The 17,043-nt window shown below is 37.6% G+C and overlaps 1 protein-coding gene across 1 annotated transcript in view; it reads right to left on the reverse strand.

Moving 5' to 3' along the window:
• LOC102694144 (diacylglycerol kinase theta) overlaps positions 1-17,043 on the reverse strand; it is an 80,065-nt gene that overhangs the window by 6,783 nt on the left and 56,239 nt on the right. The window contains exons 14-22 of the mRNA XM_006629852.3: positions 16,216-16,254; positions 14,605-14,720; positions 13,487-13,638; positions 11,120-11,268; positions 9,033-9,211; positions 8,036-8,136; positions 5,425-5,571; positions 3,149-3,260; positions 1,605-1,757 (exon numbers count right to left, since the gene is read on the reverse strand). Coding sequence (XP_006629915.1) covers positions 1,605-1,757; positions 3,149-3,260; positions 5,425-5,571; positions 8,036-8,136; positions 9,033-9,211; positions 11,120-11,268; positions 13,487-13,638; positions 14,605-14,720; positions 16,216-16,254 — 1,148 coding nt within the window. The remainder of the gene's footprint in view (positions 1-1,604; positions 1,758-3,148; positions 3,261-5,424; positions 5,572-8,035; positions 8,137-9,032; positions 9,212-11,119; positions 11,269-13,486; positions 13,639-14,604; positions 14,721-16,215; positions 16,255-17,043) is intronic.

Genomic DNA, 17,043 nt, shown 5'->3' on the forward strand with positions numbered 1-17,043 from the left:
TAGCATGAAACTGCCACCTCCATGCTTAACTGTGGTCTTGGCACTAGACATTATGTTTTAACATTTAGACCATTTGCCACATGCATGCCGGATCGCTCAGGTGCTTTGTTGCAAACTTCACGCAGGATTTGAGATTTTAATTTTCAGTTCCCCAGGCTATTGTTGACCCACAGACATTTTCTCCCACCTCAGCCACTGAACTAGGAAACCACTTTCCAAGTTGTCGTTGATCTCGCAGTACTCTCCCTAACCAGTTTCCTCCTCCTTGCCCAGCTGCTCAGTTCGGAGGGACAGCCTGATCTAGGCTGTGTCCGGGTGGTATGATACACCATCCACTTCCTCACGATTGACTTCACCATGTTGAAAAGGTCTGTGTCTGTTTACTATTTTATCCCAAAATTGTTCTGAAAGCTTCTTGGGTTTCATGGCTGAATCATTGTTAAAAGTTCACCACCTGACAGAGATCTTACAGAGACAGATGTATTTATTCGAAACTCATGTGAGCAACTCTACTTGCACACAGGCCGAGGTCACAAAACGAATCATGTTACTTGTAAAGGTACTTTTATGTAACTAAATTAGTTTAGGTTTGCCACAGAAGAGTTTAAATATTTATTGTAATAAGGACTTTCTCTTTTTTTTAAGATGTATTATTTGTTTCTTCCCGCTTCTTGCTTTGAATGTGCGAAATTGTGTATATAACAAACTGTACAGTAAATTCACCTTCAAAGTCATGGCTAAAGCAACAAAATGTGAAAACTGCAAGAGACTGGATACTTTTGCAAAATACTGTATACAGTATATAGAAAAAAAACAATATTAATCATACAGGCAATTATATGGAAATGAACATCCTGTTAGAAATAACCTAGTTAGGACAAAAGAGCAACCAGATGTGGGTTCAGTTTAAATTTGTCCAAGGAGAGGATAGAGAGTAGTAAAGTGTGCAATATCAGAAAGCCCACTAAGACCTGACTTGCTAAAGCCTAATTTTAAATCATGTTAAACTTCATCTGCCGGGAAGTTAGAACTGCTGAGAAAACAACTACACTATACTCAATGTAATGAAAGGAAATAACAACCCGGAATCCAAAATAATCTTCAAGCTCACTAAGCCAAAAATACCTTCTTACATGATACTTGAATTAATTGTTGGTGTTTTTACTGTGACATGTTAGAGGCCAAAGAGTTCATTTATATGGATTTAAACAATATTTGATCAAAATGCTTCTAAATCCTAGTCAGAGGTTCTTTAACAGACCCTATTTTTTTCTTTTACAACATATTCCAAAACATGGAGACAATAAATGGGACATGCACAAAGAATGATTAATGATTTAGGTTGTTAAAATCTTGACTTCAAAACTATGATGTCAAAATTTTTTTAAAAAAATTGTTTCTTTTTGGATAAAAAAAAATAGGACAGTAAGCACGTTGCCTGGACTAGAGTTCAGAAATATCTTTAGTGGTTAACAAGTATTAAAAAAAGACATGATTTAAGTGTTAATCGGGAGAACTGCACTAACACTAATTGATAAATATGTTTAGTGAACAATATGAAGGAATTTTTGAAGTGCTCAGAGTAGGGTGCTGTCCACCCTCACCTTAGGCCCAGCTGCAGAGATAATGATCTGTCCTGGTGCCTGAATCCAAGGCTCCCCGTCCACTTGCACCGGAATGGGCTTCATCACAGTGATTCGGATATAGTTCCCCTGAGCGATCCGGATTCCGGAGCGCAGTCCACTCTGGACCTGGCCCTGTAATGGGCAGATTACACCACAATTAGATGAAACATGTTATTTGTAACTATTACACTTCTATGTGTACAAAACCGTTGTTTCTGTCATGTATATCTACAATCTTTTTATAGCAACAAGAAAGAGTATATTTGGATGGCAAATAATACAAAAAATAATTTGATGAAACTGACTAAATTTGAGAGAAAACTGAGAACTTTCCTTCAAGAACCTAGTTTTTATGCAGCTATGTTGTTAGCATCTGTGGAGGTAAACCTTTACTTTGCATCTTATTAAATAGATTTATAATTAAAGTGGATACCCTGTTAACCTAACAAAACCTCAGTCCACAACTGAATGCTTAGAAAGATTAGCAGTAAAGCTTCAGGTTTAACACTGATCTCTGTGGTTTACCCTGTTTATTTTATGGACTCATTTAATGCTCACCTTATCACATCCTTATTCTGTGAACTTTAAGCCACCACTGAAAAATGGCATCACCTGGATTTAATTAGCAAACCAAGTGCCGATAAAGGTTTACTGTATGATGGGTATCACCAGACCCTCATTGTGAAGTCCTATGTGTCACCACTCACTAAGAAATATGTGGCCTTGAACCTATTTTAATATCCTACTGAACTGCTGACAGCTTATGACTAGGAGACTCAAAAGAAAATTGTAAAGTGTGGGTAGCTGTCAGAGCTCAAACTTAATCTTTAAAACTTTATATAATTTTATTGTCCATCTTAAAGGGAGGAAATTTGTCATTGGCATCACCATAAAAAAACAAAGAAAAAAACCCAATACAAAATACGCATGAAAAACAAACAATATTCCTAGCCATTCAATAATACACATATTGCATACATCCCACTTTCCACATATTACACTATCATTACATTCATCTCTGGGCTTCATACAGGAGACGATCACTTAGCTGTGTTTAATATACACCTTGCACAAGGAACAAAAGACTTCTTGTTTTGACTAGAATCACATTTAAACTGTTGATCATTATCTTCATATTAATCAATACTTTCTTTGCTAACCCATCTCGATTATTATTAAATCTGCATTTTTTATAGCAAGACCTTCAAATAATATGAGTGGATTGAATTCTAAAGTTTAAGAAAGTTATAACACTGCGGATAGCCAATTTTGGACAGACTAACACTGTAGGTGCTTTTTAGGGAACTAAGGCTCCCTAAAGACCTTCCCAGCTGTAGATGCAGAAAAAGTGGCAAAGGAACACGCCTAGAAACAGGATCAGACATTTAAGCACCAGGAGAGAGTTTCACTGATTTGAAGGGTAAAGAATTTGTTGTTGCAAGCATTTCGAGCAACGGCAGGTGCAATTTAGCCAATTCAAACACTTGTCTGGTTCTTGAGGTGAAGAGGAAGAAGGGGCTCACCATGTGCACCACACCAGTGACCCCCACTACTTCCAGCATGCCATCATCGATACGAGGCTTCCCAAACCTCCCATCGCTGTCCGAACCCCACAAGTCTGCTCCAGATCCCCAGCTGTGAAGAGAACACACCGCAGCGTAATGTGTTTTACCCCCCAAAAGCAGACTTTCTATAAAAAGCTATCGTGAGGTTTTTGCCATCACAGGATTCCTTATAAAATCACATTTAAATCTCAGCTCAAACCAAGGATCCACTATCAACTGTTTATTAAGTGATCCTTGGTTGTTATGCACACACCCAGACACACTACTCTGTCAAAGGGACAGAGATGAAGTCCCTAAGACCTTTGGTACTGAAAAAGGGGTCAATGAGTCCACCACTGATGCAGGCAGGAACATGCTCCTGATGTGAAGGAGAGGCGTTTCACAACAGAAAGGGGGCAACACCCATTGCCCATGAAGTCTGAACACTTGCCTAAACCTCTCTGTGACTTTTACTTGTTTTTGATCATAAAATAAATCCAGTTATGAACTGCAGAAAAATAAGACAAATTCAAATTAAAAAGTCATTTTTTTAATTTGTTGTTTCTTGACTGCCTTCCACCCCCCCCACTTAGACTTAACTCCCAAGTCTGTTGTCAACTTATCTTGCCTGCCTTTGCTCCAACAGGATAAACTGTGATTATGCTGTAATTTAAATTTAAAAAAATGTCTTGTGACACTTAACTAGGAAGGCATTTTCTACTCTTTAATTGTTCTCTGACATATAAAACACTCCCATTTACCTTTCCCGTGAGCTTCCAGAGTGTTCCAATATAGACTCTGGAACAATGTGCACTTCACAGTAAATACCTACTGAGCAGTTGTTTAGTGATTAGTGTTAAACTGAACAGCTCACCATTCAACCTCAATGCGCTGTAATCTATTCAGATTCATATTCTTATCTATTCACATCTCTGTGCTGGTTTGAAAAAGCACTGGTCTTGCTCCCAGAGCAGGATTTTCTGCTATGTGTTAACTTTTAACATTTTTTTTTACATAAGACACTATGTGGTTGTCAAAAAGACATATACTGTAGAAAGATAAACCATCCAAAGAAATTGTATCACACTATTTATGCATATAGGATTTTATAAAGTACATGGATTTGGAATATGAAATGTTTTTAATATAATTTTGAGAACTCTGGCCACAATTCACATTAGTGGCTTTCACAACTGCATAAGCACTGAATCACCTCATTAGAAAAGAGTATTGATTGGGCACAGTTGTTGTGATGACTTAACCTGCTGAATGTCAAGGCAGGTTATAATCAAGAACCAATATCTCTTGATGCCATAAACATGATCGAGGCTGCATTTTGTCAGCTTACTGTCACTCAAAATCTGGGGTGTTTACGGTAAGTGATTTCTAAGCTGTCAAGACATTTCAGTCAAACACAACCCATCAATGATGGGCCGCAAATCATGACACCTCGCCAAGATCGATGGGCAGGTCCAATTATCTGTGCAGGAATAGTTGCTGCTCAGTCCACGCAGTGATTAATGGGAACCTGACAGGATGACACTGCATTGACCTCACATCCTGCCCTTTTCTGTAGACTCATCCTGAAAGGGGAACAGTCTAGGAGGAGGACAAATGCTCCCGTGCTACTCAAGAAACAGCAGCTTACTTGTGCAAGTTATACAATAGATATGCTACTTTCTAGATTTGAGTCCCATTGAACATTTCTGTTATGATCCAGGATGAATTGTGACATTTTGGCCTCAGACCAGTGTCCAGGCTTGTTCAGGCCCTACAAGAGGAATGGGACAGAATCTGACAAGACAGCAACAACCTGGTGCAAAGTATGTGTAACAGATATAAAGCTAGTCACACATAGCATGTGACTTTCACAGTAGACCTTAATATTGTTACTCAGCATTAAGACCTAACTTGTGTAATGAAACAAGTAAAGGTTTATTCCATGCTGAAAAGAGAAGAAACACAACGTCTTGGCTATGGAACCCTCTTCGAGTCACCTACTTGAATTGCTTGTGTAATCTGCTCCAAAAAATGTCAGCGCACATGTGATGAAAAAAGATTAAGTCCATTTCTTGTTAGCATTGTGAATGGTTTGCTTTAATTTTTTAGGAGCTCAGTATATTTCGTCACTTAAATACAGCACTGAAATTTTAACTAGAGCTGTTAAAAGTTGTCCTTTGATGCTTGCACACTGTATTAAAAGACTGTTTGGCTGTGTATAAGAATAGTACCGACTTCTAATTTCTAAGTCTGACCTGGGAATGTTGAGGAAGATGAGGCCCTCAATGTTGGGGAGCTCCACATCCTGCTTGTCCACCTGCAGCTTGAGGTCCTTGTGCAGATTCCGGTTATGACTGAGCTTCTGCAGCCCCACCTTCACATACACCCCTTTGTTGTGAAACCTGGAAGAGGAGGCCAAAGACATGTCCAACAAGCCGTGGAGACAGAAGAGACCACCCTAGAGCCAGAACAGGGCTTTGTCATCAGCCAGCAACAAGGTGGAACTGCCCCTCTCTACCGGACTCAGCTCACAATGCTCCCAACGCGAACTCAAAGATGAGTCACTCCTCCAGCTGGGGTTCACAAAGTGGAAAGAGGCAGACAGCACAACACTAATACTATTATTCTACAGATTTTAAAATAAAAAATGTGGGTCCTAAATTTCAAACACTAAAATAGCATTGCTTCCTTTGGGGATTAGGCATTGGTAAGTATTCTGACTGCAGAGCTCTACATATTTTAGGTTACTGCGTAAATTAAGCCCAAGTCAAATTAATAAGTGCCCAGGCAGATTACAGTCAAGACAGTCTGCTCATGACAATACAGCATCACTGTAAAACAAACCAGGAGTGGCAAGCGGAACAGAAAAAAAAATAGAAACCAAATGAATACTACATTCTGGAACAGTATTTTATGTGTCGGTTAAAGATAATATTTTTTTCCTCATTCTCTTTCATCTTAAAATAAGTTCAGTGTATTAAAAAAAAAATGTTTTAAACAGGTACTTGTTTGTATGCTGCCTATTGGTCAATGAAAAGGCCTAAAAGCACGATTAGCTAATGCAATTCAACATCACAGCACTTGGATGAGAGACATATTAGCAAGACAACCCATATAGTCCCTCTCCACATGAAATAGTTATATTTCTTTAGGTTTTATTTAAAAAAGTAAGCTAACTGAATACAATGCTCATTCTTTGTTTCACTTTTTACTTTGAACAAGAGCTACCTTTTACAAACTAAACAGAATGTACAAGTTCTATTTGTACTTAAATAAAATCCCCATTATTGATATTTCATACAGATTGTAAAATAGAAACTTGGGGTCCTATATTTAAAACACTAAATTACCATTGCTTCCTATGGGGATTAAGCATAGGCAAGTATACTGACCGCAGGGCTCTGTATATTCTAGGTTACCGTGTAAGCTAACAGACAGATTATCAGTAACATGATTAACTTCACTGTAACATACTGTAAGGATGAAGAGATGAATGAATTTTAAAGGCAACAGAAAAGAGTTAATTAAATGTTCTTGTTTCATCATTTTTACGCAATGAAAAACTAGTTATGAAATGTGTTTGTTTTCATTTACTTTCAGTATTAAATGCAACCAACACTTGACATGATATACTGTAACTGAATGCGTGACAGAGATGATAAAATTGTTTGCACTTAATTCATTACTTGGAGAATTCTTTCTGCTTGTTTTCAGGGAAATGTAATGGCCTTTTTCTGGAACACTGCATATCACATGCACTTTATGAAACCTTTTTCAATTTTACGGCCTGAAATTAACTTAAATTTTATAGTTTATGAGCCTCTATATACTGTACATGGAGTATGTGTCAAATCCATAGCACATGTACACTGTTATTGTACAATTGCACATTATACATTTTGATTTCTGTTAGATTTGAGGTCTTGAAACGTTAAGCATATTAAACCATAACTGCACAATTTTACTTGTAAAAAAACAGTTTCAGCTCTGGAATCCTAAGAAGGTTAGATATGATCTTTAACCCTTTGGGATATTTGGAACAAACCCAGGGGGCCAAGGAGAGCTGCTGTTGGCAAAGTTCAAGGAACATTTGTCTGACTTAACAGATTTCGTTGCTGGTTAACTGGAAACTCTGGGTTGTTGGGTGTTCTCCTATTTCATGTATTATGGGGAAAACCTGAAAAATATGTTCACAAAAAAATCTGTGGGATAAAAACATGACTTTCAGAATTCCTCTTTTGTCTCATGATGTTTTCAAAGAGGAATTCAAACAATAGTTGTCTGTCTGACTAAAAATGCCTATAATGTCATTCCCACCTGCGTACCCACATCATAAATCGATGATCAACTGTGTAGAAATCTACAGGAATGCAGCAATTTTAAGAATATTAATATAGCTATTTGGAATATTTATAAAAAACATACACAAGAAGATTTCATAAACAAGTCCCAAGTGCCATTAAAACTCCTTTGTCAATGAAGGCCTCATCCAGATTAAGAATTTAGTGAAAAGAAAAACACTAGGTACAGGGGATACCTCTATGACTGGGAAACACAGAGATACACAGGATATTTAGTTAGGTTTTTTTTATAATGAACACAGATTTTTATGGTCAGCCATTACTTTTTAATGGTTCCACTTTTTTATGAATTGAATGGGTTTATTACTGCCAGACCTCTGCCAGCACAGTTGAATGAGATAAGATGTTCTCCCAGACCTGATTGACACAGACACCTGTTTTCTTTTTCAGTTACATCCTAGTAGGCAAAGTGCAACACGAGGGGATTCTGGTACATTGTAAGCTGAAGATACCCCAGGTGACTGCCACCCTCTCACCTCCTACCAGAGAAAATTTTCAGCAGTACCTGCTATTAAATTTGCCTGGTTCTTCCTCTCTGGCATGGTGGAAATCCAGACTCAGCTCGGCATCAATCCCCAGTCCACAGTAATTACTCATCTGAACGATCTGCAACAGTTTAATGAATGCTTTCAATATTCGGATTGTCTTGCAAGATAAAACTATAATTACTTCACCAACTGCCTAATTACTGCTGCTCATTTTGTGTGCTTTCTGGGCTGATCTGTAGTTACTTTATAGTCTCTCATGAACTGAAAGTTGTATGATTATAAAACTCAATGCCATCGCAACAAACTTTTGATTGGACTCAAGATCTTTTGCTGATTTTTCACAACTAAACATTTACAACAATAAGAGAATATATCAGAAAATGCCCAAACAAATATAATGTTCAACTAATTTCATATTTTTATAGTAACCATAACTCTGGTGTAGACTAGTAAATAGTCTTTTTACTTCCCTGCTGTGTTACTGTTTGAATAGTTTTGTGCATACACAGCATTTTGTAAGTGCTAAACTTGAATATAGTAGACTTATGAGTAAAAAATGTTAGTGCTGAACTTTCTCATTTAAGTTTTAAATTTCGATTTCACTTAGGGTATGGGGGAGTTCTTAAAGTGTGTCTTACATATACTGTATGTACACAATTAAGCATTAGGGCACTAAAACAGATTTGTGTGTTTTAATCTAAGGGTTGTAATTTTGTGAATGAGCACATTTTGCATTTCTGCAATGTTTTTATCCCTGACAATCCTAAAGCTTTAGCTTTAGTAGTAGGAGATGAGTCTCTTCATTCACCATGCAAGGACTGTGGTGCATAAGACCGTGTGTGGCAAAGGCACATCACCAGATATGCAGCTGAAGAAAGCATGACAAATGCTTACACATTCATCATAAAATCTTACAATTGTATTAGATATATTTTACTTCCTAAAAATTGAGAAAAAACTTGGGATCACAGCTAATACAAGGTGTGTCAGACAGCCTTAGAAAGCACGGGTTACCTTAGGTGGCTCCAAGATCCCATTTTCTTTCCCATCATCCACCACCTCTTGGGCATCCAGCAGTATGGTCCAGCGGTCCATCTGCACCTCATCCGCCTCGTCCACAGCGACAAGGATGTTGTAAGGGTCCTCCCCACTGTACCCCGCCCCCCAGCGCAAAACCCTGGCCAGGTCATTGCCTGCAAAGACAGAGACGGTGACGGTTTTTCACTGAGGGAATCCCAATGCATTATTAACTCAAGTACAGAGTCAACTAGGTGAGGAAATGAGGAATTATTTTAACACTTCAGCTTAAAAAGAAAATCTAGGTAGGCTAGACTGCAGAAGCTTTAAGCTCAGTTAATAAAACGATTTGCAGTGAACACAGTCTGGCACCTGCCACCGTAATGCGGCATTGGTTTAGAATTTCTGGTCCAGAGTGAAGACTGCCACCTATCGGTCTACTACCACCACTTTCTCTACAGCATCTTGATAGTCCTCACTGAGTCCCTACCTCAGTCCAATCTAGGTCTAAGAGAGACTCAGAATGTCACACAGCGTGAGTGTGGGAAACAGCAAGACAAATTTTTCAGGTCATGAGAATTTGTCCAAGAATACTAGTTGAACAGTTTTGTTAGTTACTCTCTGTCCTACTTTAGGCGATTGCTTACCTAAGACTAGATGACATTTTTATTTCAGTACTCTTACTGTCTGCTACTAAATTTACCCACATCACAAATCTAGTGAACTAGAAACTAGAAGCACCTAGTGTGTTGGTACACTTAGAAGAATAATGCAAACTTTTTGTGGAAAAAGGTAAATTGTACAACTACAGTTATCCAGTTACATTTAATCAATTCAATTTATTTTCTAACTGCTTTATCCAATTCAGGGTCACGGTGGTGATTTGCGGGTGCAGGGCAATATAGAACTTGGACAAGACACCAGTCCACTGCAGAGCACACACAGTCACAATCATGCATACACTCACAACAGGGCCAGTTTTCCCAGAAGCCAATTAACCTACCAATATGTCTTTGGATTGTGGGAGGAAACCAGAGCACCCAGAGCAAACCCACAGAAACATAGGGAGAACATACTGTACATACTCTATACAGATTGTACCCGAAGAAATGAATCCAGAACTGCAAGGCAGCAAAGCTAACCATAGATCCTTTGTGCTTCCCCTATACCTATAAAATTTAGTGTAAAGGAACTACTAGATTTAATTGTAATTTTTTAACATTAAATTGTCCATATAAGATTTAACTACTTATACAATTCAAAAATTCCCATGTAAAGACTACAGAGCTAAAAATGCCTGAGACTACTACAACAAAGATAATAATCTTATTTTAAAGCAATTTAATGATTTTCAAGAAACACAAAGCAGTGATATAGAACAATTCTGACAAAAATAAAAAATCCAAGTTAAACCTGGTCACAGATTACAAAGTGATTTGAGGGATACCAGAAGATCCTGACCTGCAATGTTAAGGCTAGAATGAGCAACCAGATCAGTAAATCTTCTTAAGAAATAACATCTGAACTCAATTATACCCACTGTTTATTGCATGACTATTTGACTAAAGTTTATTATGATAACTTGCATTTCCTCTTTTTTGGTATTGTTCATGACCGTACAAAATGCACATAAAACAAATATGTAATGAAAACCAGGAAAACAGACTGAAATATTATGTGGTTTTCAGGGCTGCTGTGTGCTTTTTACCCTCCTTACTTTATTTTGTGAATATGGTTTAAGAGAAGGAAATCTGAAAGAACACAACCAATATTCCCTCGCTCTACCACTACACTAGATGGGCGTAGCGCATTTACCCAAAAAATAATAAAGGGGATTTTGCCCACTTCCATTTAAAACTGGAAATCAGACTCCCAAAGAAGTTTGATGCATTTCAGGGCTCAGGAGCTTTGACCCTTGCATAACCCCGTACAGACGTAGCAGAAAAGCAAAACCATTTTTTCGGTATCCTCCACACCTGTGTATGCAAGTGTCATCCGCACATGACAGATCTGGCTTCTGCTCTTTGGTTAGACACAGATGGTAAGATCTGAACTCAAACTGGGGGGTTTAGCCTCATTCTCACCTGTACCCAGGGGCACTATGCCAATGGCCGGCTCTGAGCACGTCAGCTTGTGCCGAACTTCCTCCAGCACACCCAGTACCCAGCCCACTGTGCCGTCCCCTCCACACACCAGGATTCGGAAATACGGCACCTCCCGGAAGGTGTGCAGCCTGGAAAGAGAGAGGAAACAAGGATGACTGAAGTGCAATTTGTCTTTCATCTACACTATAACATGCAGAACTTTCTATGGGTAACAGAGAACGTCCCACAGTGACCTTGAGAATGATTAGTCTGGCCCTGTTGGTTTGTCAAAGAACATGCCAAGACGTCTTTCACCACCTCCATAATTACAAGATATGACTTCCAATTACTCTGCAATGCGAAGCATTTCCATCCATTCCAATGTGATGATTTTTTCCCCCAAGAAACAATAATGGTATTTTTTCCATTAAACTGCCATTAAATTGCCTTTGGAAGAACTGAGAGGTTATTTTCAAGATTTCAAAAATAAATATTTAACCTGATACTTTGCTCTAATTTGAACATACTTTGAACATATTATAGAACATAAAAAACAATGGAACATAAAAAATGCTCCTTCAATATATGATCATGTTGCATCTCTGATCTTCTAGTGATGTACTTTGACTCTTCAAAGAGGGAGAGGATCGGCAGGTGTTCTAAATTGCAACATTCTTCATCTTATTAATTAAAAATTGTATGTATTGGAAAACTCAGTAAATCTGAGCTATAAAAATCTGGTTTCCGAACATGTCACAGAGGAAAGTAAAAATTACTTTAAGGGGAAATGCTTCAGTTCAGGGGTTAAAATTGCATTCTAAATACAATGTGTACAAACATTTAACACAACCATTATTTCATAAAGAACTTACACACAACAAATTGACTTATTAAATAAAAATGTCATGTAACATTATCAGGGGTAAGTTCCAGGTTAAGCACAACCTACTAATGCTATGGTGATAAACTGCAGTTTAAAAAGAATATACAGAATGTAATTCACAAACTCCAGGCTAAAGTGTTACAATTAAAATTACACACATCACACAAGAACACTGATGTTACCTGCATTCAGACTAACTGTTTTGGTATCAAGAAAGAGAAGAAAGGGATAATTAAATAATTTGTATAATCCTGATATGATAACAATTATATAATATTGTAAACTGAGACAAAAACAGTTACTACCTAGTGACAGATTTCATTTGTTTAAATACCTCTTTGCAAAACCTTAAAGAACGAAGATTGTTCATGAGTCAGTATTGAGCACTAGTCAGTAAAACAGCACCCAAACTGTTTGGACAGTGGAAAGAGGGGAAAAGGTTCTGAAACAGACAGGCTAATTTGACACTTGACTTTTATTTAGAAAAATGAGCTCCTGTAAAATTGTAATTAAAGAACTTTTAAACTATAAAAAAAAATTAAGAACAGTAACCATAGTTAAATATTGTACTGATAACTGTTTACTAGTTATAGTTATGAATGGTGATATTTTTATTCCTTTTGAAGAACTTTTGCTGTCTTTCTCCAGTCTCTTCACCTTTTTCATAAACTCTAGTTTTTTTTGTAGGTGGCTGTAAGTTGAAATTGAGTCACTTTAAATCATGCTGGTTGATTACATTTTACCTGCTATCTAGCTACTGTGCAGTCAAAGTTATATTCTTAATCATTTTCCTTTTATAAGACTTCCTCAGGAGCTGTCAAATATAGTCTCCAGTTCAATACTTATGACTGTAGTAGGCATTGACTAGAGGTTTTATTGAAAATGCCCTAGTGATTACTTTGAATTTCCACTTTGGTAGTGTGTTTCATTTTTATTTACCCTGTCTTTTCAAATGTGACCTTAAGTCTGTGGTGCATTTTGGGTACAAATAAACAAAACACCCTTCTTAATTCAATTAACCAGTTCATTTAAAAAGGAAAATAAATACTTCTAGAAAGACATAAAACAATTCTTGATGATAGCATGCTATGACCTTGCCAATCACCACCATATGCAATGTTCAAATATAATTATTAAGTTGTACTTAGTTTCTAGTACTGAGTGCTATGTTTTAAATCAATTATTTTTTTCTTACTTTTATTCAGCATCAACTGAAAGTGGTGGGAGGTATTTGTATTACATTTCTCCCCCCTGGTTTGGCAGTGCCGATGATATTAGCAGATCAGACCATTAAAACTGTTGTCCGGAAGTTGATAGAAGACAAAACTGAAAATTTGAAATTGTGCTCTGAAGTAGAAGCTTTTGTAAAAGTAACAAAGAATTAAAACACACCGGGAGATTTACTTTATACATTATTTCATATTTTGTTTCCATAGGACCTTAACGTAGTCAAAATCTAGCAAGATTATATGATGTATCTTTACCCGGCTAAAGGTCCTCCACTGGTCAGTTCAAAGACTTGGTGAGGGTTAAGTAGTTTTCTGAAACTGTAGAGGAGGTCGCGACCTTTAAGTCCGCCACTTTTGGGATTTACAAATACAAGCAAGGGGCAGCAATCCCGCGGCAGTTTCTTATGCTACAAAAAAAATGGAAAAAAAAACAATCAGTGTGTTACATCTTCTCTAGCCACAAATCTGTCCCTCCACTTTTGGACAACCGCTTAATCCAATATGGAAAGCAAGCAATGGATTCAAGGCAAGACACACCCTGGAAGGGACGCCAGCTGATCATAGGGCACACACACAAACACAGGCACAGACTCGCATGAGTTCCAGTTTTCCCAGAATCCAATTAACCAACCAGCATGTCTTTGGACTGTGGGACAAATTCAGAGCCCTGGGTGGGAAATCCATGGGAACTCAGGAAAAACATACAAACTCCACGCAGGAAGCATCCCAGGTCCAGAATTAAACCAGGAGCGCCAACACTGTGAGGCAGCAATGCTAACCTCTGCACCACTGTGCTGCCCCCAGTCTTTAATAAATCAGATATTTGGTTGTATAAAATGAATGAGTTTTATTTAATTATTCTTTTGTTTAGCTAACCTTATTAAGTATTTAAGAAGTCATCATACAGTAGTTCGCATTCCATACTGATACACGACAGCAGGTGTCACTATTTACTGATGTGAAACTGCCACAGTAAGAGATAAGACAAGACTAAGAATGCAATACTTTATGTCTGCACTAGAGTATGCAAGAGGTCTTTGAAGTCCAATTCAGTCATCAACACAGCAGGTAAAAACATTTGCTGTGTTTCAAGCTATTGGGTTGTAAAACCCAAGTAATGCTCTTAGAATTTCATTTTTTTTACGCATTATAAAAAAAGCAGTGAACAATTTTCTTTTAGTTCCAGTTTTAGACAAAACATGCCATATTCATGACTCCTAGAAAGTTAGAAATATGTGTCAAAAGCACAAATGATCAAAAGCTGCTAATGTAAATTAAAATAATAATGATTTATTTGTTACTGCTGCTTAACAAACACTATCACGGCTAAATTCTGCACTCAAAGAAATGAAAATGGGAGAAAAATAGTTTACCATAATTTCAGGAATGACTAACGAATACAGCTGCTTGCCGTTGATTGTAGTGTCCTTGGCTAGCATGTATATCCTCTCAGCTTCCGAAAAACAGGATATGTCCAGTGCCACAGCTCCTAAAACACATTCACCAGGATTTAGTTTGCCAAGAGCAAAAGAGGTTTATGACCTGTTGTACAATGTACATCCTTCACCATATTTCCATATTCTATGATACCTTCTAAAGGCATTTTTAAAAATGTATAATTGCCTGTTGTTTTTGTTCTATCCACCCCATTTCGGAATAGCCAGATGTGGGTTTTTCACATCTAAGTGTCTTGTGACCCCACATATAGTGTAGGGGAGAATGAGGGAGTATAAACAGACTGCTTCAACCCAACCTCCTTCAAGACACTTGTGTCTATTTAACACATCCCAGACAGCATCACATGTGTACCACAGCCTGGGAGGCTGCAGGGGTCACTGTGTCACTGAGAACCGACAGAGACCTTGATCACTAGTCCACCCTTCCCTCAGAGGTGCTTGTCTTCACGGGGAATCCTAGTCACAGCTGGTTGGCGGTCTGACCCAGGCTCGAACCCGTGACAACTGGCTGAGCCATCCTGGAGGCTCTCCAGAGACGTTATAAGCAAATTAGTTTAAAGAAAAAACAGATTCTGAAAACAAAAGTATAAAACCCTTAAAATACAAAACTTTGGCTGGCATTAATGACAACACCCTCCGACAGAGCAAGAAGAAATTCAAGAAAGAATTTAAAGCAAGAGAAAATGGGAAAAACCAACTGTATGATAGAAAAGGGACATACACTAGCCACTTGCTGTGGATTAGTCAGCACTAGATTGTATAGGTAATTTGCAGGAGAATTATTCCTCTTCAGCAGTGCTGGCAGATTCCCTTCTGTCAAAAAGCTGCAGCTAAATGACTAAATATCTAGCCCTACATTCCTGTGACACACTAAGCAAAGAAAAAAGGATAAAAAAAATAAAACCCTTAACCCAAAGCTATCTTGGGAATTCAAATAAGTTATTAATCAGGTGGGCCTCGTTGAGCACAAAAGCTTTTCTGTGGGTGTAAAGAATCACAGATGCTGACATTAAAGCTTGGGGTAATAAGTGAATCACAGGTAGGACCTATGATTTCCCAGACTGACATCTTACAAAAACGTGACAGCAGTAACTTTGTCATACATAATATGCAAAGTGTACAGTGCAGACGTTAGTTCACAGACAAACAAGAGGACAGGTGGAGAAATAAAACCTAAAGAGACTATCGCACCTATTTTTTCTGATAATAAGCTTCTGGTCAAACCCACCAAAAGAATTTTGAAGGCTAAAAGCTTGAAAGAAACACAAAAGAAATTTGACTTTGTTTTTAACCCCCACATGTGGACACTACAGTTTAGTTCAGTCTCGAGATATGTGATGCTTTATTAGGCACTGAAAGCTGTAAACATGTTCTCCACTGCCAGTTTTGAATAAGAGCTGCTACCAAATGAATGGACATACTGTACATTATATTTTGTCCAGAGTAGAGTGGCTTTAGTTCAAACTGTTTTTAATTCACAGGGTTAAAGGCACAGGATTTTTGTGACATACACGACAACTGACCCACCTTGTCCTGTATAAATGTGAGCAAGAGAAACCAGATGACCTAAAAAACAGAAAACAAATCAAATTGTTGACGGCTTACCTATAAAACAACTGCTATGGTATGAAGTATGCTACAGTATGAAATTCACTGGATTTTAACCCACCCCAATCCAATGTACTTAAAAATGATATTAATTTCAAAAGGCTTCATAATTTCTCAGATAATGACTGATCTTTAATAGTGAAAAGCTATAAATAAAACTGTTCATCATAAAAGAACAATAAAAGTGTAAGGATTATTGAATCATTATCGTATTGTATGACAGAAGATATTCTAAAGCATACTAATTCTATAAAAACTATGTACACAAAAGTAAAATGTAAAGCAAAGTATTTCAGAAAAAAAACTGCTGTGCAGTATTAATTTTCACTTTTATGTCTCCGCATGACCTCAAAAGTCAACTATTTGGAAACCTACATCCTGAAACTGGAAGAGACATTAAAAAGACGACACACGTGTAGACCCCAGCTTACAACTGATAGCTTTGTCCTGTGGTGCAGGGATCATTGTCTTGACTTGAATGTTAGTAAAACAAAAGAAAATGCCCATCAGCCTTGGAAGAACACCTCACAGTCCTAAAGCCATACTCATCAATAGCAGTATAGTGTGAACAGTTACACATCCCTTTGGTATTATTATTGATAACAAACTTAGTTTTGGTGAAAACTGTGAAGTCATCTCAAAATGTCAGTCTAGATTGTATTTTTTACATAAACTGAGGAAAGTGAATTCTAATTTATCTGTTCTGCACAACTTTTATAAATGAATTCAGCATTGCACTCTGGTTTG

This window comes from Lepisosteus oculatus, chromosome 1 (genome assembly GCF_040954835.1).
Source record: "Lepisosteus oculatus isolate fLepOcu1 chromosome 1, fLepOcu1.hap2, whole genome shotgun sequence".
Lineage (NCBI taxonomy): Eukaryota > Metazoa > Chordata > Actinopteri > Semionotiformes > Lepisosteidae > Lepisosteus > Lepisosteus oculatus.